Source organism: Gadus morhua, chromosome 22 (genome assembly GCF_902167405.1).
Source record: "Gadus morhua chromosome 22, gadMor3.0, whole genome shotgun sequence".
NCBI lineage: Eukaryota > Metazoa > Chordata > Actinopteri > Gadiformes > Gadidae > Gadus > Gadus morhua.
Window position 1 is genome coordinate 8,460,484 of NC_044069.1, and position 26,248 is coordinate 8,486,731.

At 44.4% G+C, this 26,248-nt stretch overlaps 1 protein-coding gene across 1 annotated transcript in view; it reads right to left on the reverse strand.

Moving 5' to 3' along the window:
• The window catches only part of LOC115536286 (CUB and sushi domain-containing protein 3), a 327,005-nt gene that overhangs the window by 124,369 nt on the left and 176,388 nt on the right, over positions 1–26,248 (reverse strand). Inside the window, exons 7-9 of the mRNA XM_030348078.1 lie at positions 13,696–13,773; positions 10,429–10,516; positions 9,993–10,117 (exon numbers count right to left, since the gene is read on the reverse strand). Coding sequence (XP_030203938.1) covers positions 9,993–10,117; positions 10,429–10,516; positions 13,696–13,773 — 291 coding nt within the window. The remainder of the gene's footprint in view (positions 1–9,992; positions 10,118–10,428; positions 10,517–13,695; positions 13,774–26,248) is intronic.

The window sequence follows — 26,248 nt, forward strand, 5'->3', positions numbered from 1 at the left end:
ACGCCCGGCCCGGGACATGAGGGTCTGTCCTTGGGTCGCCCCGGCTAAGACTGTGAAGGTAATTTTCTGGTTGGTTTGAAGCGGGCGTTTGTTCTTTGATTAGTTTGTTCAGTGGTGGGCTGCAGACACACTGTGACTGTTAAAACACGCGCACACAACAAAACGCTCAAATCGCCGTACAAATGCACGGCGGACAGAAACACACACACACACACACACACACGCACTCAAACACACACGCAGTCATGCAGATACACACTCAAATAATCCCACCCTGACACACAGATGCATGCATGCACGCATGCACCACGGCTTATGCAGTCAGGCATGCACACACATACACACACACACACATGTTCATGCACTCACACAGACACATGGGTACACACAAATCTCTTCCACAACCCTCCACACACATGCAAGCAAATGTTAACACATGTTAACATTTGTATTCAAACAAACAAGCACACACACACACTCACACACACACAAACACTTTCGAAACATGTTATACAACACAAAGTTCTCTCTATTGTTCTCTCTATTGTCTCTATTTACAGACAGATCTATCTTCATGTGCACGCCTTGACAAACTTCAATACTTTGTCTCCCCGTACGCATCTCACTGTGTGTGTGTGTGTGTGTGTGTGTGTGTGTGTGTGTGTGTGTGTGTGTGTGTGTGTGTGTTTGTGTGTGTGTAGGTGTGTGTGTGTGTATGTGTGTGTGTGGGAGCTTCCTTATTCTCCATGCATCTTCTCCTGACCTCCTCCTGTATTCAGTTCACTGAATATATAGTATATAGATAGCGTGTGTGTGTGTGTGTGTGTGTGTGTGTGTGTGTGTGTGTGTGTGTGTGTGTGTGTGTGTGTGTGTGTGCACAAGTGTTTGTGTATGAGACACAGAGTAGGGCTGAGAGATTGCCACTGATTGTGTTTGCATCCACATGTGTGTGTATGTGTGTGTCTGTGTAAACGTGACTTCACGGGTGTACCTGTGGCCTTGTCTCTCCGTGTCCCTCCCCATGTTGGATAGCACATAATTCTTGTGTGTTTTGTGGCTGTGTTCGCGATGTGTTGGTCTGTGTGTAGTCTTGACTCGTGGCAGCCATGGGAGTAGCAGTAGCAGTACAGCATGTGTGTTGCGTGTACGTGTGCAAAAGCGCGCGCGCGCCTGTGTGTGTGTAGGTGTGTGTATAGGTGTGTATGTGTGTGTGTGTGTGTGTGCGTGCAGTCATGTGTATATTTTGTGTGTGTGCGTGCAGTCATGTGCATATTTTTTGTGTGATTGTGTGTGTGTGTGTGTGTGTGCGTGCAGCCATGTGTATATTTTGTGTGTGTGTGCGTCCAGTCATGTGTATATTTTGTGTGTGTGTGTGTGTACGTCTGTGTGTGTGTGTTTGTGTGTGTGTGTGTGTGTGTGTGTGTGTGTGTGTGTGTGTGTGTGTGTGTGTGTGTGTGCGTGCAGTCATGTGTATATTTTGTATGTGTGTGTGTGTGTAGGGATGTGAGTGTGTTTTGACAGCTCAATCAGCACGGGCTAAATGGATGGCCAGCCCATCGTTGTGCCAACAGTGAAATGGGCACAGTGTTGCTATAGCGATGGAGCAGTGGGAGAGTTATCGCTAGAATTACCAGAGGGTCTAACATTTCATAATTTATGACACCCTCTATCCCTCCCACCTTCTATCTCCCTCTCTCCAGCTCTCTCTCCCTAAACCTCTCATTTCACTCCATCTTTCCCTCCCTCTCTGTCTTTCTCTCTCCCTCCCTCTCTATCTATCCCTCCTTCTTCATCCCTCTCTCCATCTCGATCTCTCTCTCTCCCTCTCTTCTACCCATCCCTCTCCATCTCTCTCACTCTCTCCCTCTCCATCCCTTCCTCTCTCACTCCATCCCTTCCTCTCTCTCTCTTCATTTGTGCATTGTCTTCCTTGTCTGTGTGTTTACTAAACTTTTCTCATCACTCACCCTCTCTGGCACTGCCTCTCCCTCCCCCCATCACCCTTTCATCAGTACATCTCTCTTCCCCCCCTCCCTCTCGTTCTCTCTCTCATTTTCACTTCCGTTCGGCACTCCATCCTGTGTTCTTTCTCTCTCTCTTCATCTCGCTCTCTCTCTCTCTCTCTCCCACTCTCTCTCTCTCCCACATTGTCTCTGTGACTCTCTCTGTCGTCACGCCCACCAAAACTTCAGGCCAATCATAACAGGCCCTGGGCCGTGTTACCATTGGCCAACATTCTTTCTCGGTCCAGCCTACACCGACATGAAGAGCCAATTACAAAGACGATGCTGTTTTAGAGTGACTGGAATTACATTTCCATATCACGTTGCCATTTTGCAATGCATTTGGGGATTCAAGATGCATGATTGGCAGACGTTATTAATGGGGTCGTGTGGATTTGTTGTCACCTCTCTCTGACTGCGTTTCCAGGACAACCTCGTGCCCAATGGAAGTCATGGAAACCCACAACTGCAGTCTTTCTGAGATGCTGAATCTGAATACATGTATATTGCCTTAATAATCTATGCTAGACCGATATGCTTTATCATGTTTATAATAATCTCTCTCTTTCACTATTTCTCTCTCTATATATAAACAGTTTAATATCTAATTGTCTCTTTCTCTTCTCATTATTAAATGTATTTTTCTGTCGCTCCCTCTCTTCATAAATGAATACATTTCTATCACACATTCCCTTTTGCTCAGTATCAAACTTTTTATCTCTCTGTCTCCCTCCTCTCTCTTTCCCTCTCTCCCCATCATCATTAGGGTTATTAGTTATACTGGCGAGCAGTATGGAAGGGCTTAATGACAGAATGGCTTAAGTGTCATTGAAGCTATTATAATTCTTTAGATCAAATTAAAGCTTTTTGATGGGGCCTCTCCCGTTGTAAAATGATATTGATGGAATTATGAACAGAATGAGCTTGAATGCTCGAGGCCATAGCCAAATGTGTGTGTGTGTGTGTGTGTGTGTGTGTGTGTGTGTGTGTGTGTGTGTGTGTGTGTGTGTGTGTGTGTGTGTGTGTGTGTGTGTGTGTGTGTGTGTGTGTGTGTGTGTGTGCGCGTGTTTCTTTGTGTGTAAGCGTGTGTGCGCCTTGTGTGTGTGGGTATGTGTATGCATGTTTGTGTTGATCTGTGTGTGTGTTGGTGTGGGTGTTTTTATCTGTTGGTGCGTTGATCCCTGCGTGCGTGGAAGTGTGTGTGTGTGGGTCACCCTGACATCAAATCTAATAAAACAAACACTATCAAACACACCCACAGATAGTCACACACCCACAGATAGTCACACACACACACACACACACACACACACACACACACACACACACACACACACACACACACACACACACACACACATACACACACACACACACACACACAGCGAGTGGCTCCATGATTGAAATGATAACTAAATGATGGATGGTTTATGAACGACAGCTCTCCAGTCCAGGCTTTGCGTTCCCCTAAAGTCAAGCACCTCATAAACGCAGGGATGACTGCCTTGGTAATACAGGCCCATAAAACCCTGTGTAACTTTGCAGACAATCAGGGGAGAGGGGCTCTCACGCTGACGTTTGCCCCGCGATGCTACCTGCGCCGCCGGAGAAAAAGTGCTGGCCTTGCAACGAGCGGCCAAGAACCCGAGGCTGGGGGAAAACGCTGAGTCATGGCCGAACATGGATCAACTTCCGACACGCCGTCATGTGAACTCGTGTTTCGTAAAAGGGGAAAAGCGTACCCTTGGTGGTGGGGAATGATGCGCTGTCTAAACGGGTCTTTTATGGAGGGGGAGTGATTGTATCGGGCTTGTCTACGCATTCGTTTCGGCCCCTTCCTCACCTCCTTCCCTCCTCCTTTTGCTTCCTTCGATCCATCCTTCGTATCTGCATCCCTCTCTTCTTCTCTTAGCACACCCTTCTTCTGGCTTTACTTCCTTCCTTCCTTCCATTCCTCCATCCTTCCTTCTTCACTTCCTTACCTACCTTCCTTCCCCCCTTCTTTCTTTCCTTCCTCACCCCCCCCCCCTTCTTTCTTTCATTCCTTCCCTCAGCCCTTATTACTGTCCTTCTTTCCCTCCCTCCTTTCCTTCCTTCTCTCTTTTTCCTTGCAGCACTGAATACATCTGAATAATTACCATACAGGCTCCTGCACAATAACAGTACGGAGTGCGACCTAGGGGGGAAGCCACACTGAACCGTCTGCGCTGTAATAACATCCCCACATCGGGGGAGTGTGGAAGGGGAGAGTTTGATGAACCTCAGAGAGAGAGAGAGAAAAGTATGGCTCTAAATAAATCTACTTTGAATCCACTTTCTAAACCTTCGACTGGGGGGTTGATTCGGAGCGGCGGGGGGGCTCGGCGGCAGTGGCGGTCGTAGCAGCAGCAGCACGGCATGAGACAGCAATTATCTCCTCTTTGAGTTAACCCACACCATCATACGCCGCCCACCAGCCCAGGGTTGAGTCAGAATCGAAAAAGTCACACATTTCTTGCGGACGTATTCTTTCCTTAGTCGATAGTGATCGGGTTGAGAAGTTTTTAAATGTCAACTTTTTTTTATACTTTGTATTTTTTATGCGCTTGTTTGTTTGAAACAAACACGGCTGTGCAAACGCAACACACAAACACAGTTCAAGCATTTAATTGCCTTAATACTGACTGATGCTCGTTGGCATTTTATCAACGCACTTATGAAAATAGACTTGAAACCCCGACTTCAACTTTGAGATCTTTTCCAGGGGAATATTTTTGTTGTTCTGTTCTTGTTCTGCTGCATGTTTGAAATCACGCCGGGGAACCCTTTCTCGAACACAATAGAGTAATAAGTAAATCAACCACCTTTGAAGCAGACACCGTCTTTGAAGTCGGCCTCCTACCACCCGCCCAAGCTCTGTGGGTTAAGCTAGCTGACTGTTTTCATGACTTTAGCTGTTTGTGTTGTTTTGGCATATATACTGTATGTTGGATGGTGTGGGACTGATAGTTGGAGAGCAGCAGTAGTGGAGCAGCCCTGGCAGGCCGGAACGCAATCTGGTGTTGGGTTAAAACTCTCAGCATATGAAGCGCGGGTCCAGCCAAACACTGAATGCTGGGCTGAGAGTTCGGAGCAGAGCCAGCACACTCATACAACATGCATTCATGTTTAGAAATTAGGAATTAGCTTGGATTCCGTCGCTTTTAGAAGGGCGAAAAAAAGCTGTGATCTGATTGGATGGGCTATTAAGAGGCAGCGTCAACGAAATGGTTTGAACTTTGGAGCATGGAGAGTCAAAGGCGACAATCTGAGCCATCCGCTACACCCTGTGTTAGCGTCAACGCTAGGTCAGGCCTCAACGCGCGACAACAGCTGATGGTAATGAAATGCTTCTTAGTGGCTCAGTACCAGTGGTCTCATTAAGGGATCGCGGCTTCCTCCTCTCAGGTCGGGAAGGGGAAGGGGGGAAGGAAATAATAAAAATGGCCTTTTAACAAGGTACCTACAGAAACAGATAGATTGACCAATGGATACAGAGGATGATAGATGACATCATTAGGCAGGTACACCCTGCTGCCATGGACCCGACGCCGCAATGTGTAAGTGTAAATGGGTGTGCACACACACAGCTGTACACTCACACACACACACACACACACACACATACATAAATATACACGTGTGTAGACGCAGGCACTCAGATTGACAGATAGCAATGTGGAGGACCTATGACTTCAGTGGTTTGACATTGCTTGTCCACTCCTGGTGGTAAGTGTGATAAATGTGATGAAATAATACGCCCGTATAACAGTACAACACGTGTACGTCACCTGATTTAATTTTTCTGTTTGGTCATCGGTTGCGTTGTTCAATGTATATCAGTGTGTGTTTCCTTTTATGGACTGTGTATCCTGTGTGTGGTCGTCAGTCGTGCGTGTGTGTGTGTGTGTGTGTGTGTGTGTGTGTGTGTGTGTGTGTGTGTGTGTGTGTGTGTGTGTGTGTGTGTGTGTGTGTGTGTGTGTGTGTGTGTTTAAAATTGCACGTCACCGTGACACAGTGACTCCATTTGAGTCAATTAATTCGAAGAAGACCCACTCAACTCATGCAAAGTTCAAACACACACACAGACACACCCAAATGCACTTTCTCATGCATATACAAACAGAAAAAACAGGTGCACACACACACACACACACACACACACACACACACACACACACACACGGACACACACACACACAGCCAATCAGATTGAGATGGTTGGCTCAGTGGCCTTGCCATCTGTCCATTAATCAAGGTGCCACATGGACTCTCTCCCTCCCTATCTCCCCCTCCCTCCCTATCCCTCTCCCCTCGGCCTCCCTCACACACACACACACACACACACACACACACACACACACACACACACACACACACACACACACACACACACACACACACACACATACACACAGCCATTTGGTTCTCTCTCTGTCTCCCTCTCCTCCACAGTTGTATGGGTAGACAGCAGGACGTTGTCATTGGACAAAGCACATCTCTTATTCCATTGTCCATCATCGTGTTGCTTTAACATATTCCACTCAGTTTACTCTGGCAAATCACCTCATCATGTCCGTGTTGCCTTCCTCTTTTCCAACCACCTGGGTCCATCTCTCTCTCTCCCCCTCTCTCCGGCTCCCCCACTACCAAGAAGGTCATGTGTTGGTTTATTTTGCTCTGATACTTACAGGAGGCTCCATTTTGGCCCGGCGCTCTAGTGGTTTAACTGTAGTGGCGATTCTTCTAATGAGCCAATTGGCTGTTGACGCTGTGGGCAGTTTGCCCCCTCCCCGGCTGGGCGCTAGCCCCGCCGCTGTGTCCTCTTTAGGCGCTAGCTAAAGTCTGGGCGGAAAGGTCACACGCATCAACCGACTTTTTCCGTTTTTTTCCCGAACGAAACATGCTCACTTTTGGACAAAACACCAGGGAAGGGGGAGAGTGGTTCAGAATGGGGAGTAGATTATATATTTTTAAGACGTTTTTAATGAGGTCTTAAGTTAAAAAGATTGCAGACGGCCATGTCGGGGGGAACGCCAAATACTGTTTTGGGAATTTTGCGCCCTGAATTGATTTGAGCCCTGTACGGAGGGAGTGGGACAATACAGCCCCTCTGCATTCGAGCTCCCTGTGCTCTTCTGTTGAAAAGATATGAATCTGTTTCTCTTTTGGGGCGTGCTACAAATATTAACCGAAATCCGTATTCAGCGTGCCGCGGGCTTGGTTCTGTTTTTCCTTTTGTGTGGGAGTTTTGGTGGAGGAGGGAGGGGCTGCGCTGGCGTTTTAACTTTTGATGTATCTTTCGATTTCAGGAACGCTTTGGGTTAAATTGACCGTCAACGGATGAATTGTGAGTGAAGTGTGGAGCGCTTGTGTGCAAGCTTTCCCCACCAGACAAATGCTTTTGATTCTGTAAATGGAGAATATGATAAGGAATCTGTCAGGCAGAGATACGGATACCAATCTTCTACCATCGCACAATGAGAAATGAATGAAAGGTTGTGCATCCGGATCCCGGATTAACCAGTTACTCATTACCTCGAGCACATGAACCGCTCTGGGGCGATACAACCGGCGCCACCGTCTTGCCAACTGAAAACCACAAACTATCGTGTGCTTGGCATGTCGGCCATATGCCCTGACCATTTTTGTTAGACTCTGTTCAAATGGTACATGTCTGTCGATGGATAACGGAGGTCGTGTCTCACGTTTTGGGGAGTAGTCTGATTGGCCGACAGATTCGTCACTGCCTAAAAAAGTTGAACATTTCCCAACTTTTCGGCAGAACGGAGCCGACAGAACGGATCGACCCACAATGCATTTCGAAAAGCGCCCAATGCAAAGTCAATGAGATCCGTTGACAGACGTGTACAGGGTGAACGCTGTGTTAGTCTGACCTGTGGTATTATGCTACATTCCCTCTGTCTTTCCACCTCTGTGTCTCTCTTCACTGTCCCTCTCATGAAGGCACATAGCAGGCACTGCGAATACCTTTCATATTGTATAAGACAGTCCATAAAGGATGGGGAGTGATTGCATGTAATATGCCGGGGGGGGGGGATGATCTTAGACCAGATCGTCTGCCTCACTGTGTTGTCACATGCTGACTGACCTTGGACGTCAAGCCCTCGTCAGAATAGGAGGAAGGAATGGTACTCCAAATTTTCTGTTATAAACCCTTGCAACAAACCGTAATATCATTCGGCTGAGACATTTTACTTTGTGTAAATGTCACCCAGTCTTCAATTGATTGTTCGCATTCAATGGGGTGCCTGGAGTAATGTGAAGCTGTCGTTAACCTAGCACGTCAATATGAATTCCCATCCATCACAGAGATTGTAGTCCGGGGTCTCTCATCTGTGACTTAAAGAGATATTTTATCGTTTGTCGTCATTACACACTCAATGGTCTGAACTTTCGTTAATTTAACATTACCTTTCCGTGATTAGGATCCTTCTGAACGCATAAAAGGGGTCTAGGTAGCCATAGGCCGGTAGGATAATTAGCCTGGATTAATTAACGATTGTTAATTAAGTTAATTAATGAGATCACGGAGAGATATGTATGTGTTTGTTTTTTTAAGAACACGACGAATGACAATGGCAAATTGTGATGCATTGAATTAGAAACCTTTAATATTTGCTTGCTCCTATCTTACCAGATATATGCCCAGCAATCATCATTAAGAAACAAGAAACATAAGCTAGAGAGGAAGCTGGTCATCTCCTGATATTGCTCTGTTTTCTCCCTCTTCTCTACCTCTTATATTATGTGGTTTCAACTCTGAAGTAGACACTAGCCGGGTTTAAAAAACCATCTATTTTCTTTGTATATTTCACTCTTTCTTTCACACGGATGAGCACGCACACATTGACACACACCCACACAGGCACACACACACGCACACACACACAGGCACCAATGCACACGCACACACAGAGGCCTACAGAGGCACACACACACACACACACACACCCTGAAATGAATGAGAAAATGTGTCTGCAGCAACAGTCTAAAGCTTAGTGAAGGGACACATGACAAATGACTTTAGCATTTAACATGACAGATGCCCTGGCTTTCTCTGTGTGTGTGTGTGTGTGTGTGTGTGTGTGTGTGTGTGCGTGTGTGTGTGTGTGTGTGTGTGTCTATGTGTGTATGCCTGTGTGCATGTGTTTGTGTGTGAGCGTGTTTGCGTGCGTTAGTGTGCGTGTGCGTTCCTGTGCATGTGTGCTCGCGCATGTGCCTGCATGAGTGAAAGTTTGCCCGGACATTTGCATGCATCTGAATGTCTGTCTGAGTGTGTATGTGTGTGGATGAAGTGTAAGTGATCGTGCATGTGGGCCTTCTTGACTTTAACTTCCTATTCATAGTTCTATGTACGTGCACGCTCTGGAGCCTTGTGTTTCCACTACATTTAGTCACCAGGAGAGAACCACCGACGCTAGATGCCTACGCAGATACCGACGTATGATTACATCTCCCAAACGAAGAAACCCTGATTCATCTGGATGCAACTACAAAACACAACGTTTCAGAGTACCCACATGTTAAACAGCAGTGTAACCAAGCAGAAGTAATGACAAGTATTTTCAAATGAACATCACCTTCAGGCATTCGACGGAGGAAAAACGCACACTTCACAGCATGAGGTTTATTTACGGGACCTCTGTACATGCTTTAAAGCATGTCTAAAGACCTTGCATGTACATACATCTTCCTTTTTATCCATTGCTGTATATCTTCTCTTAACACCACGATAGGTCATTGATTTGCATGGGGAATTACTGCTGTGGACGAGCACTGATAAAATGCCATGTGACTGCGGGTTTAATGCCGGTCATAACTTAGCGATTAGTTTGCTGTGGGAAAACCATGAGTTGTGCATCATGGCATATAAACAGCCCCGTGTGCTGTGCATAAACCACGTTAATGTTGGGCGTCGGTGATGTTCATATCAATAACATGTCTTACCTTTGCACACGGGCCGGTGGTCGCTCCAGGCGGCGAACACCTCCGCCACCCGCTGACAGCTGATGGTCTTGCTGCCCTGGAGGACATAGTCCTCGCCACAGGTGAAGTGGACCTCGCTGCCGATACTGCACACACACACACACACACACACACACACACACACACATGAATATATGCATTTGCATACAAACAAGCATATGCACATACGCATGCACACACAAAGATATACAAACGCGCACACGCACACAACCACACACACAAATATATGAATAAACACAAACGCACATGAACACACACAAATGCACAAGCACACACACACGCAGAAGGAAAGACACAATGAAGCATGAATGACCATTTAAATGAATGCACAAAATCTGCACACACACAAACACCTTTGTGTGTGTTGTTGTGTTGTTGTTGTTTTTTTTTGTTGTACCTGAAGTCGTCGCCAACGCGCTTGCCATTCTCGGGCTCTCCGATGTCAGGGCAGGAGTTAGACGCCTGCTTCACGCCGCCTTCATTCACTGATGAGACACATGATGAACAGGCTCACTATACAGTACACACACACACACACTGGCCAAGATAGGCTAGGTGGAGCTAAGACGCTAAGGCTAACCTCAACTACACATGATTCTCCATAGGTCTTCACACACACAAATACATACTCAGACCAACACAGACACACACACACACTCATTGGGGCTGAAATGTGACGCGTGTGTGAATGTGTGCTGATTGTTTGTTTGTTGAACACAGGGACGCACTTATTTCCTCTTTGTTTTTATTAATTTGTATTATAGATTACAACATAATCAACGCTAAAGGACTCTTATGGTTCCACAAATATAAAACCTATTACCGTTTAAAGAGTCTCCTGTTCAGAGATTTATATCTGGCAGAAGACATCTGTGCCTCTCTACACAAGTGGTAAATTGTTGAAAGCATTAGAGATACAAATGCATATTGAGCCTAATCAAGTGGGATCACTGTATGGCTTTGGAACAAATGGCTTCTTTGGGTAAGTATGTCCATCCTTGTAAGAAGTCTATATTAGCAGAAGAACATAGCAGGTGTTAGCCACCGTGCATGTGTGTGTGTGTGTGTGTGTGTGTGTGTGTGTGTGTTTGTGTGTGTGTGTGTGTGTGTGTGTGTGTGTGTGTGTGTTTCAATAAATGGTTTGTTGCTTTGTTGGAGCGACTAATTTGACCATCTGGACTATTAACGCGACAACAGTGGGAATGGTTACAGTAACAGGGGAATACACACATTTTCTCTCAGACACACACACTGCTTATCTGTTTGAGTTTTCATATTATTGAGGAATCCATACTTGCGTACACACACACACAGGCATATTTTATTTCAACTGCTTGAATTCCTGCATCATTGAAGAGTTGAACCAATCGGAGCAGAGCAAATTAACATCTGAACCAATCAGACCTAAATACATTTACATACAAATTAACATATATACAATTGAACATCCACCATTCCCACAGCCCGATGAGCAAAGCATACATATGCTGCTTCGATTGCCGTAATTATTTTCAAACTTCAAACTTCCAAGTTATCCACTTTTTGTTCACATTTCAACTTGCACATTCCAACATACAACATACACCGATCCAAACATATCACATACAGGCATGCATAGAGGGCAATACGCGGGAGACACAACAAGAGGCAAATCGTTTTTATGCGCAGCATGTTCCAGCTTTGTGTGTGTGTGTGTGTGAAGTAGATTTGTATCGCATGTGTTTTTTCCTCCCAGTGCACATGCATGTTTACAATGAATATAGGTGATGGCAGACGTCTGCATGCGTGTGTTAGATGCGTGTACTCATTTATTTTTTACAAAGCGAGCTGCGCTTCAGCAGTCAACAGTGGGCTCTCACTCCATGGGACTGTAATGACTGTGGGGTAAGAAGAAAAGACCAGACTTCATAACATGATCCAGGTGCTATACGGGCTACAAGATATTGACTCATAGGCCGCTTGTCTGTTTGAGTGCTTCTGTGTGTGTGTGTGTGTGTGTGTGTGTGTGTGTGTGTGTGTGTGTGTGTGTGTGTGTGTGGGTGTGTGTGTGTGTAGCGAGATAAGGCAGAGGCAGGGGGGAGAGAGAGACATAAGAAGAAGACAAGAGGAGATAGACTGCAAACAAAGTGATGGCATCGGCGATTGTGCCCGCCATCTTTGTTTGAGGCGGGGTTATTCATCTGCATCGGAGAGCCTCAAAGGAGGTGACATTACCACATATACCGGAGCACATTCATAGTCATGTAGGCTTATTAAATATGAAGTGACAGATGACGGAAAATTAATTCTCAGGTATGTCTTTTATGTTACCTATCAACGTCTAATTAAAGATGTCAAAGAAAGGGAGATGGATTGCCTATTGAATCACTTTGTTGAGTGGACCAAAAGTATTACTTTTAAACACTTGTTTCATGGTTTCACATTCAATTTTTAATTAAAATGAAAATTGCTTTTCAGATAACTGTGTTAACGTTTTGTTTGAATGAAATAATCATCGTATTTGAACACGGAATGTGGACTTTATTGGAAATGAAGTATCTCCGTGCGGTAGCTGTTTTGTGTGAAAGACTGTCAACAGACCAAATGTGATTCAAACCAAAGCCGGGAAATATGGAGCGGCTGTGTTCTTATGCAGATATAAATCAGAGGGATCATCAAGGTGTGTGTGTTTGTGTGTGTGTGTGTGTGTGTTTGTGCGTGTGCGTGTGTGTGACCTTAAGAGAGAGGAAAATCTGAACTGAAAGAAGATGAAGATAAAGGACAAGAGAGGTAACAAACGGGAGACAGAATGGAGTTACGTGACTTTGAGGTATGTGCCCTTCTTCAACCACAGGAACGAGAGATGATGGACAGGAGAGAGAACAGACAAAAGAAAAAAAAAGAAAGAAAGAAAGAAAGAAAGAAAGAAAGAAAGAAAGAAAGAAAGAAAGAATAGGGCACAAATGAGAGAGAGAGAGAATAGAAGACCCGAAGATGAAAAAGAAGAAAAGAAAGAAGACAAAGATAAGGACAAGGGAGAGGATGATGACAAAGACGAATATGTTGAAGACGAAGATAAAGACCAAGTTGAAGATGAAGAAGAAGCCGAAAAAAATAAAAAGATGAGTAAGAAAAGGAGGAAACAAGAGAAAGACAGAGAGAGAGAGAGCTAGAGAGGTTTGGGTGTATGGCGGGATTGAGTCGGATTGAACACAATTACAAGCTCAACGCAGATCCAAACATGGACGGAACAAAACCACATGCAAACCCAAGGCACAAACAGCTAACTACACTTAGACACAGAAAAACGAACAGTCAAACGAACACCAAGCAACCAAACATGACCACGCCATCACGCAAGCAGAATGCAAGCTTTTCTAAGAGGTTGTGACATTGTCCACCATTTTGTTTTTTGCCAACTAATCAAATATTGAACCAAACGTTGGAAGATTTTGGTCCTCTACTTTGTTGCTTAATGTTTGAAATATAAGAAGGGACATATTTGCGTCCACAAATATAAAACAAATGTCACAGCCTCTTAAAAAAAGACAAACGGAAGCAATGCAAAGTCAAATCAAATTGAATTAAGTCAGAGAAACGTAAAACCAATTAAAGCGGGAACCAAGCCATCACAGTTTGTTAGTCCGTTAGCCATAATCAAAGAAACATCAAGACGTGAACTCACAGATCGAAAACTTGTTGCTGGAGTCTTTGCCGGGGAATAATTTAACGCCCCGTGATTTAAAATCTACTGATCGCTTCACTGCAAAGAACAGAGTAGAGACAGAGAGGAGAACAAATCAGAGGAACATATAATAGTTGGCAATAAAAAAATAAATATGGGATTAAGCAAAGGAGAAATTAGGTAAATAAAGTCCATTCTTCTCTCTCACAATGCTGGCAGAGAGAAGAGCAGTGAAGAGTACCAAAGCAGGAAATAGGGAATGTGAAAGTAAAGTGGTAATGCTAAAAAAGCAAGGGAGCAGATGAGGATAGGAAACAGGACTTAAGCCTGTATGAGCGTCTCTGGAAAAAAAAGAACCTTTTAACAATAGCCCAAATCCAGGCCTTCATTTGGAGGCAAATCACACAACCTTCCAACTCACACACAAACACAAACACATGCGTGCGCACACACACACACACACACACACACACACACACACACACACACACACACACACACACACACACACACACACACACACACACACACACACACAGACACGCGCACACACACACACACACCGAAGCAACTGCTTTAATCTTTGCAATTATCCATCTCGGTCATCAAAGTATTCACATAATGGAAATCAAAGTAGGTAGATTGAAACCGTATGTTTATTGATTAATAAAAGGAGTTTCCCATTAGAGCAGACAGCCTGAAAGGTCGATCAAGGGTTGTCTGACTGTGGTGGATAGTGATGAGGAAGGGTTTTTCATCCCAAGTGTTTATTGTTATTGTTTGGATTGTTGTTTGGTGGTGGGTTGCTCAAAGCGTAATGGGGAGGGAGAGGGGAGAGAGGAAGAGAGGAGCGAGGGAGAGGGGGGAGGGAGAAAGTCATGTTGCGTTTAATTTCATTGCATCCCTTGACAAATACAAATTCAACTAAAAGTAAATATGTATATATAATCATTATAATAATAATGAATCATCATTGAAAAAGGAAAATGTGGCAAAAATATACAGTTTGGCAGTCATGCGCCAATAAGAATTGACCAACGCACAACCTTTTCAAAATAAACATGAAATAAGATGCAAATATCATGGCCCTGGAAGACAGCTTGTGTGAGGGCATGAGTTTTATGAATGAGTGATATGCAGGCTGACGGCTCTCATTTTCATAACGACCTGACAGGCTAATGCACTGAACGGTGACAAATAACACACAAATTCATGTGCTTTTATCTCTCTCTCTCCCCCTCCCCCCCTCCCCCTCCCTCTCCCTCCCCCCCCCCTCCCTCTCCCTCTCTCCCTCTCTCCCTCTCTCCCTCCCTCTCTCTCTACTGTCACGGTACAGGCACTTGGGTGCGGTTACAGAGGTGTACCGTGGTGCGTAGATGTGGAGTACATAGTGTTAATATGGCGAATGTAAAGGCTTGTTTTGCGATGCAGAATTTAAAACTTGAAGTCCGAGTTCCCCCCGGACCGTTAAGCCAAAGTATACTACTCCGACTCCGTAATCCGCCTCCGTAACTACGGGACCCCTCAGCAGCCCAACAACCCCTGTTTGGGAATTCAGAAATGCAAAGGCCATAACCAAGTTTATTGGTGTTTTCAATGCTGCTGATCTACGGCCATTCTCCGTTGACAAACAAGCAGTTTTGTCAAAAAATGTCCCTTAACTATGAAGCGTAGGCCTGCCGTCCTGGACCGCACCATGACTTCAAAACAGAGGTACTTACTGAACTGTGACTTTTTTTTTTTACACCCCTAATACATACATACATACATACATACAAGCATACATGCATGCATGCATACATGCATGCATACATACATACATACATACATACATACATACATACATACATACATACATACATACATACATACATACATACATACATACATACATACATACATACATACATATAAAGAGAGAGAGCGAGAGAGAAATATATATGATTCACCATAGTAATGTACATTCTGCTGGTAATCCTGGCAATTACCCAAATGTTTCACAGCGGCCTCATACATGAGAATATATCAAGCATATTGTAATTACCTTGGCGCTGATGGCTTAATGAAGTCAGTATTTATTAAATGCTGCACATCGGGCCGTGTAACACGTTTCAGCATGCACACTTGTACATGGGATGGATTTGTTTTTTTTGGTATGAAGATGAATGGAGATTGCTTTTTGTGTGTGTGTGTGTGTGTGTGTGTGTGTGTGTGTGTGTGTGTGTGTGTGTGTGTGTGTGTGTGTGTGTGGAATGTTTCATCAAACCAATGGATGGATGAATGCAAGGATCATCCAGCCTTACAATCATCCATCCATCCATTCATTCAACCATCCATCCAACCAAGTGCCTGCAGAACCATCTGTGTTTCCAGTTCCCTTCTGTCGGGGGCACTACATGGGTTATAAATTACATGAATGAGTTATGAATACGTAACTACAGCCATGGCTGTCGAACAGGGGTGAGAATCAGTTTGTATTCTCAGCAGCTTTCCGGCCCACTGTTTTCTTATAGTAGGATGCACTGGGTGCATCCTACATAACCGCAGTCCTTGGTGAATGCGTGTCATTCAGAGTTAAATGCGCCTGTTGTGGAAGTGCAGTCACAATGCCAATACTGCAGCAAGCAGATGAAAAACTTTAAATGTCAATCGATGTAACAAAAGCAGATCTAAACATCTACATAACAAATATGTCGCTACATTTACGTGGTTAACGAACATAACTACCGCGGAAATACATCTTACTTCCCCGTCCTACAAGTGTACAAATGTGCAAACGGTTGATGAAACTTAATGTCTCCGTTTTTGTGTGGGAATCAATACAAAACGATGTTGAAAGAGAGGCAGATGTGTGTTCATAAGCGACATCACACACACATGCGGTACTTTTTCCACCTCCCTTGGGCCTTAACACGGATGTCTGGTGTGAAAATAACAGTGAAAGCCATCGAAAGGTTAGATTCCTGAGACTAAAGAAACCTGATAGCTCGGCGTTGTGTTTGGAATGTGTTTTATGGACAACAATGTGGCATTTTATGGCACCTAGGGTGAGTACGTATCTACTATCTGTCGCTTTGCAAGATACACATTAGTTGTGAGCGGCGGCCAAAGATTGCCTCTTCATTGTTGTGTCCCTTCAAAACGACTTCAGTGGGACAAAAAGCTGAATTATGTCATCCGCGCCCATTAACTGACAAGCCTTCCTCAAAGAGATTTTTCTCCCTGCAGGTGGTACGCGTAAATCATTTATATTCAAGTGATTTAGACAGCGACCGTTGCATTTAGTGAAGACACAGCCTCTTGTTGAATTTCCTCTTCCTCGAAACCTAACATTTAAATTAGACTGTTACATTTTCTTTGGCAAGGAAATAAGTACAACTAAGGGGGAGCCAGTGATTCAATTGAGTGGATTGGTTTGGCTCGGTGACAGTGGAATATGTTTCCCTTTAGTCAATGTTTGAAGCGCAGCCCAAAAGGATGAGTGAGAAGGGAGCTTTACAGTTCACAGGCAGGACTAAATGGGTCTTCGCGTGAAGACCCCTTCAATCCTGCCTGGGACCTGTGACCAGTGGCCGGCACGAAGACCATCACAAAACTCTTTAATAACTACAGATCATTCGGTTGTATATCTGTTGTGTTACTGCACGCACATCATTTACAGACAACGTGTATAAGGTAGGGGTCGATGTAGTTCAGCCGTGACGACGTGTCGGTTGGTTAGATTGAGATGTCCGAACTGAAAAACAGTGTAGGCTGAGTACAGTATAAACGAAAGAGAAAAAGTAAGAACAATAATCTTTGGAACTCGCTTGTATGTTCATCACAGAAAGACGTGGTCATCGTGAGTTAACGGTGGTATAGTAGCACCCCATTGTTTACTGCTGGTGTGCAAAGCCAGTGTGCCAGGAGTAGGCGATGCTCGTGGCCGTAACTGATTCCATTAATTTCTTCCTTTATTTTCATCATCACACAATATGCCGTCAAAGCTAACAAACGCTCAGAGCTCTGGCGATCTCATCCTTCTAAGAAGGAACTAATTACTGCATTACGTGTCCCCGTATTGCCTCGTCGCAGGCCCCCAGTGTAATTAGCTCCACAATGTTGGGAGGAAGAAATGAATCTAGCGCGTCAGGGCTGCAAGCCAGTGTCGGAGAAATACACCCTCTTAAAACAACACAAAACAATGGCCGAGTAATCTGGTCGTTATGGCGCTTGATGCATCGCTGAGCTGAATGTTTGTGGGTTTGAAGCCCAGTGTTCACGGTCTACATGTCGAGATGCGTGAGCGAGATGCAGACCTCGAATTCCTGCTCAATGGTAGTTCTTTGTTCACTGCAGGGCGCTTTGCATGAAAGCAACTGCGAAAGGACTAAAGAATAAAGAGCACTACAGTGTGTGTAAAGCCAAATATATATATATATAAACTGCTCAAAAAAATAAAGGGAACACTTAAACAACACAATGTAACTCCAAGTCAATCACACTTCTGTGAAATCAAACTGTCCACTTAGGAAGCAACACTGATTGACAATCAATTCAACATGCTGTTGTGCAACTGGAATAGACAACAGGTGGAAATGATAGGCAATTAGCAAGACACCCCCAATAAAGGAGTGGTTCTGCAGGTGGTGACCACAGACCACTTCTCAGTTCCTATGCTTTCTGGCTGATGTTTTGGTCACTTTTGAATGCTGGCGGTGCATTCACTATAGTGGTAGCATGAGACGGAGTCTACAACCCACACAAGTGGCTCAGATAGTGCAGCTCATCCAGGATGGCACATCAATACGAGCTGTGGCAAGAAGGTTTGCTGTGTCTGTCAGCGTAGTGTCCAGAGCATGGAGGCGCTACCAGGAGACAGGCCAGTACATCAGGAGACGTGGAGGAGGCCGTAGGAGGGCAACAACCCAGCAGCAGGACCGCTACCTCCACCTTTGTGCAAGGAGGAACAGGAGGAGCACTGCCAGAGCCCTGCAAAATGACCTCCAGCAGGCCACAAATGTGCATGTGTCTGCTCAAACGGTCAGAAACAGACTCCATGAGGGTTGTATGAGGGCCCGACGTCCACAGGTGGGGGTTGTGCTTACAGCCCAACACCGTGCAGGACGTTTGGCATTTGCCAGAGAACACCAAGATTGGCAAATTCGCCCCTGGTGCCCTGTGCTCTTCACAGATGAAAGCAGGTTCACACTGAGCACATGTGACAGACGCGACAGAGTCTGGAGACGCCGTGGAGAACGTTCTAGTGCCTGCTACATCCTCCAGCATGACCGGTTTGGCGGTGGGTCAGTAATGGTGTGGGATTGCATTTCTTGGTGTTCCCTTTATTTTTTTGAGCAGTGTATATATACTGTATGCGACACAAGATTTATTGCTCTGCATCATTTTCCTAAAACTGTTGTATCGTCAGCAGCTGACGAGAAAAAGAACAAAAAAAGCAAAATAATAAAAAAATTAAAATACTACGTCCCGAGAATTATTTATACGCCATCTATGATTTTTTTCTTTCTTTCTTTGCAGTTGGTAAACAGGACACTCCATCTTACCCGTGCTGCCGCGGCGCGGGCTGTAGTAATTACCCAGCGCTATACTTAGCGACTACCAACTCACGACGAATGCATCATTCTGATGCGTTTTGGGTAACCGCGGTGGCAGCGGGCTGGAGTTGGGTTTGGGGGGAGGGGGGGCAGGGGGAGGTTACAGGGGCGCCAGATTGAGCCGGATCCGTACAGTAACCCACTACCGAGAGTTTCAATCCGCCTTGAGCGAGTGCAGGTCTCAATTCTTTGGGGGGGGAGTGGGGGAATAAAAGTGTGAAAAATGTTTCCGTGCCGACTGTTGCCAGGCGCTACTATTGTGCTGACTGACTGATTTCGGTGGCTGCGTGGCTCGGCTTGACTGATGATGCCCTCCGTCGTTCATTATGAGCCAATCACAACCCCCGCAGACATAGAAACTCATGAATACGTAATGAGTAGAGATGATGGAGCGATGTGATTGGTGGGCGACTGCCACAAGGGGAAGGAAATGGATTGTTTGTACCCGGCCCGGGCGCGATGTGCTCAGACAGATAGGAATACACACTTGTGTACTCACACACGCGCGCCCACATACACACACTCACACATAATTATGAACATGCATGAATGCTATCCAATCACATTCAGGGACATAGGATGTATATTGATGGATATATAGATTGACAAGCAACCACACACACACACACACACACACACACACACACACACACACACACACACACACACACACACACACACACACACACACACACACACACAAACACAAGCACACTTGAGAGTTAAACATGGATGACAAATACTAAAGTGTTCCACGCAAAAGTCATGGGGAAACTCGCCGACACTCACAAACAACACAATGCACAGTGACACTCTCCAAAACACACAGCGCGCGACGCACATTCCCAGACCCGGCGGACATCGGAGTGGACACGAGTCCGGGAGGATTAGTCAGACTGAGGGCTGATGCAGGTCCACCTGGGTGGGTCTGCACACTTCAAAAAGCTCTCTCTGGCCTCCGAGGGCACTTGATGGGAAGGCCGGCGCTAACACCACCGCAGATGATAGTGACGTTGTCACATCGATGTAGCCTGCTTTGATCCAATGGGACCAAGGTGGCTTTATAAAGAGTGTGATGATTGGTAGGGGGGGGGGGCGAGTTGGAGATAAGGAGGAGATATCTTAGTTGTATGCACTAAAATAGATATACAGTCTTGAGTTGAATTCATTAAGAGTTCACTTTTTTTTGTATTTTTTGTCTGTCCTTTTGTGTGTGTTGCCATTAGCCCATCCGTCCCACATCGTCTAAAATAGACGGGGACTCACTATATATGCGCGCCTTTCCACGACTGGATATATGCCCAGACTGTCCACAGACTTTTTCCCATTTTTAAGCTCTATCCTGTGCAAAGGGAACCGAGGTAAATCATTTCCCATACATTTCAATAGAACCCGCCAACGCATGCAGAGGAGGCCTGTCTGGCAGCCATTTTGTCTGTGTGTCTGTTCCGCCGTGATGGATGACATCACTGCAGACGTCCCCTGGAGGGGCCGTATGGATCCAGTCAAAAGAGTCTGACGAACACACCGTGAATTTATGTTTTATTCACCATGTTTCCCGAATTTCCCGTGAACATCATTATCCATTTAGGCATGAGTGATGACGTTCTGTTAAACTGAATGCTAAAGAAAGGTTACAAATTAATGTGTCATGAGCACGCTGTGCTGTGTTCCGAGCGTATTATTTTACAGAACATTGCTATTGAAACACAAATATTTTAATAAATAAAGTACAAATATATTATATTGTTATTACATTGTATGTGAAGTATTATATTATATATTGTTACTCATTCACTGTACTTGATAATGACATACTTTATACACAAACATAACTAGCCTACATAAAGATAAGCATATACAGCTGCCAACTTTTTTAAATCTAATGAATTCTCTCCACTGAGGTAAAGTTGCCCTTAATAAAGGTGGTTTTCAAAGTGGAGAGCCAACTTCTCAGGAATACTGGAAGATGTGGGAAAGCTTGTCTCTGGACACGGTGTTCATGAAAATATATCCCCACGGAAACAAAACGATAAGCGAATGTAATACAACGCTTCTCTGTTAAGGATTTCTAGATCTAGTTACTCGAGACCCAAAGTACATGTAGGCTGGAGCATTTAGAAAAAGTGGGGACAACTACTCAACCACAACTCAGGAAGTAGAAGTTGTGCGCTGTGAGAAGGAAAAGGACTCCTCCCTAATAGGGGCTGTGCGTTGAAGCGGCTACTCTCACACGATAATACTGACTAGTTCGCAAAACTGCCATTTGTGCAGTAAATGGAGCTTCTGGCAAAGTTTCAACTGGCTAGACGGCCTGTCATAACTTTGCTAGCTGACTGAAGCTATACTTGACCTTCTCTAACGAGCAAGACATCACAAAGCATGGAGGCTACACAAATTGCAACTGACTTAAGTTTCCCACCAATGATACCCAGTTAGCTGGATTATGGCATACTGAAAAGTGATTTAGAATATTAAAACATAACTCAAGAAGATTCTAAGCTAACTTAAGAGACGCAACAGTGAAACTCTGAAAGACTGTAGGCTAACGGACCTAGTATTTGCTACTGATACCAAATGCATCGTTTACATATTGTCGGAGGACGGTAAGTTACTAACTGACAGAATCACTGGCTGCCTGACTGGCAGACCTTCCTTCTAATTTGTCTGGCTGTCTGAAAGTGGGGCTGGTAAGGTTAGACGATTTTTTCCTCTTTTCTGACTCATTATAAATAATTGCCACAGCGCAAAATGACTCCTTGAAAGCGCAGTCAGAGGAACCACAAATGTTACCTTACCATAGGTAGCAGTGTCCTAAAAGGTAAAACAGGGGGTTGTTTAAGGGTGTAATTCTGTGCGGGCTGGTCGCTCATCGTCACAGATCAGCAGGCCCTTAGAACCAACATTGCAACGGCGGCTTTTATTACACCGCTTTGTGGAATGCTCAATCGAGCATCTGACTATCTGACAAAATCGGACGTCCTTCATGGTGATTCAAGACCCCTCCATTTTGAGTCACCCTTTGCGATAATTACCAGTCTCGCCGTACTTTATCCCTGACCACAACTCGACGCAACATCAACGGCAGTTCACCACGGGTCAGCGCATCGGAGCCGTTCGGCAGAGCAGCACAAAAGATGAGCCTAGCACACGGAAAAATATTGCGAAGAAGCTGCAGATGTATTATTACCGTCGCTTCCCTCGAGAACAGTTATTCTGTGGTAGCGTGAGCGCGAGCAACCTTGGTCTCGCTCAGGGGGGGAATTTTAAGCGGTTTTAATATTACTTTTTTTCAAGAAAGAGAGTCAGCGCAATGCCCTCATCCCTGTGTGTCCGCACGATTAATGTATTATTTAGGATTGCAGAAAAAAAAATATTATATCAACCCAGAACCCAGGGTTAAAGTTGGCATTAGCAACCGTTAGCAGGTTTCATGGATTCAAAAAGTACTGCGTCATCGCTCAGCCGTGTCATGCTAGCAGATGTTGTTAGCGTTGCTCAAGTTTCTCTGTAAATATTAAATTTAGGTCAGGAATTAAGCAACATAAGTTTGAGTCTTGAGCCTTAATTAAGCGTGAATTGTACAGGATTCAAAACAGAGATTAGTCCGTGGGTATCAGTATGTCAAGGGTTGAATATACTGTATGTGTACATGGCACTTGACCCATTGTTGAGCTACCGCTGAACCTCAAAGATGAATCAATGGAGCCCACTACGTATAGCTTTAACATCTGTTTGTTTGTGTGTGTGTGTGTGTGTGTGGGTGTGTGTGTGTGTGTGTGTGTGTGTGTGTGTGTGTGTGTGTGTGTGTGTGTGTGTGTGTGTGTGTGTGTGTGTGTGTGTGTGTGTGTGTGTGTGTGTGTGTGTGTCTGTGTGTGTGTATTTATACTTATGGACTAAACTGTTAGAGATTATATGGATGAAAAGAAAACGTTCCATATCTTGCTGATTGTTATATGCTTTGGGGTGTAATGTGTCCAGACGCGTGGAAAATGACTTTCTTTTAGGGTCTGGAAAAAAAATCCAGAAACCGTTTGAGCCTATAGCATGTTCACACAGGACAGTTTGTGGGTATCAATTAGGTATTCAAATTAGGTCCATTAGTACCGTTGGCTTCTGTTTGGCTATTGAGAGGGTCCCCGGGCTTTAAAGTGGCTAAATACATTTACTACAGAGCCAACTGTTAGGTAGTTCGTTTGTTCTCTCTCTCTCTCTCTCTCTCTCTCTCTCTCTCTCTCTCTCTCTCTCTCTCTCTCTCTCTCTCTCTCTCTCTCTCTCTCTCTCTCTCTCTCTCTCTCTCTCTCTCTCTCTCTCTCTCTCTCTGCAACAGGTTTTTACATCGGCAGCAGTGCGATGATGCCTCAGAATGTTTCATACTTTCATATTTTGCCAAAACATACTGCCAACCGTTTAAACACGTTCAACCGTGTGAGGTTCTCTCTGGATATGGAATTTTGTTACATTGTCGTCCATTTCAATGTTCTTTCTATCACTCTCTATCTCTCTTTCCTCACACAAATCATTAGGGGTGAAAATTAAATATTCATGAGTTCAACATTTGAAAGAAAGATATTTTTCCAGAGCCAAAAGCTTGACCTATAACACAGACTTGCTCCCGCTGACCACAAAGACACGCACACACACACACACACACACACACACACATCCTGAAGTGGGCCCAGCTAACTGCCGGTGCCTAGATCCCGTGCCTCCCATGACAGCATTGTGATGTATTGTGAAGGTAACTTGCCAAAGTAGAGCCACGTCATAATTCTCAGAGAGAGACAGACCTCAAATTGCTTCAATGAAGTGTGAATTTTTTTTAACTATAGTTGCAAACTGTTGACATTATGGTGTTTATTTTTTATTTGTACTAGCGTTAGTGACTGTGTGTGTGTGTGTGTGTGTGTGTGTGTGTGTGTGTGTGTGTGTGTGTGTGTGTGTGTGTGTGTGTGTGTGTGTGTGTGTGTGTGTGCATGTACGTGTGTGAACTTATGTAACCCACGTCTCCACACAAAGACAATAAATAAATGAATAAAATGATTGACAGCTGACTAAAGATAGCCTTCAATCAGCGACTCGTTAAGCCCCCTCTAATGCTCTTCTAATTACTCAACTAACCTATCCGACTGGAAAACCCTCATTAACATGTTAATTAACCTTTTTTTAACACTAATTTGGATCAATTAAAAAATCGATTTAACCAATTAACAGAATCTCTCGTCTGGGGTGTCAGTCAGTCAATCAATCAATCAATCAAATTGGATGTTCGGGAGAAGACAGACACAGAGGTAATGAGCTACTGTCTGCCAGGTGTGAAGGGGGCGGGGCTTAGCCAGAGGTGGAAATAGTTTCAAGGCAATTTTGCAAAGAAGTGATAGCGATAGAAGAGAGGGCGGATTAAGAGACAAGAAAATAGGAAAAAATAGTTTGAGCATAAAGGAGAGACAGGAAGAGGTGGAGGGTGCCGAGTGGAACAGGTTTATCAAGGTCTGTCGTTTAAAAAGTACTAAAAGGTAATTTTCTAAAACAAACTGCACAATTGGTGTTTATCCTCATAATTATGGATGTCCGTTAGTCAAGGCTTTCATTTAAGAAGGTACACTGAGTGTAGCCCCCTCTACAAACACCTTCAGACAAGGTGGGGCGTGCTTGGGTTTTACATTTTGAAGTGGGCCGTTTAATATCGAACAACGTCATCAAGGCTCCGGGAGTTAAGCCTCTGTGTCTCCAGCAGATACGCTACAAAGACCTTTACATTCATATTTATTTTTTACCATTACCAATATCACCTGTGGCCACTCAAAACGTCCTCCCCGACCGGCAGTGCCGGAGAATCAACACCACTCTTGCATCATTTCCGCCTGTAGATATCACACGGGCCATAATCACAAATAAATTCACACTACCATGCATTATATTTACAAAAACAGCCTGCCTGTAAAAGTCCAGCGTTCTTTGTGTAACTATGCGACGAGTGTGTATGTACGAGTGTTCACATCCTATAGAGACACTCTTTCAAATGGTTCTAAAGGTGTGAAGGCCACATTCACAGCTCTACATCACTCGGTTAAGACAGCTTTAGCTTAACAGGAAGGCCAGAAATGCCATCAACTGGATACAGATAGGCCTACAGTACCTGCTTTCGATTTAGAGCCTTCTTGCCCTCTTAGTTTAGCATGCCCCAATTGTGACCATTTTAAAACAAAGAAAAAAACAGGCCTGAAAGAAGCTAGGATACTTGGTTTCTAGGTTAAGAAACCAAAGGAAAAATCAGTGGATGTGTTGTTAGCTAGCTTTAAACACTATCCGTTTGAAGTTCAACAGGTGCTAGCGAGAAACACTACTACTTGACCTAACCGCGGGAACACACTTACTATGCATTTCAGAGAGCTTTTAACTCTTCCTAAAATGTATGAAAAAAAATTAGGTCATCCGCTCCCACAAAAACACACACAGTCGACACCAGCTGGTTTTTCCACTTTCCCTAAAGAAAAGTAGTGCTTTGATAATGGAGTAGGGAAACTGGAATGAGCCGGAGGCCAATCAAATTAAATTTCAACAAAGTGAAGCACAATATTTGCGAAATGATAAAAATGTCTTGCTGGTCATTGGTGGTGGCCTCGGATTCAGAGAGAAGTGGTTGGTCGCAAGTGGGGGACATTTTGAGAATTTATTTAATTCTGTCGTGTATGCAGAACATAAACAATTTAGGGAGGAGTGAAAAGCTGATTTTGGGAACCGTTTGTCTATATCCGTATGCAGCACAAAAAAGCTTTTGACAAAGGTTTTAAAAGCTATATAGGAATACACATCTTAATGTATTTGGTTACAAAAATCTTGCTGGCATGCTTTTGATTCTTCATCTACCTCAAGTCTCTCAACTACATGTACAAATGTATTAATTAATTCATCTGGTTATATTGTATTAAATTAAAAAAATATATATGATTGCT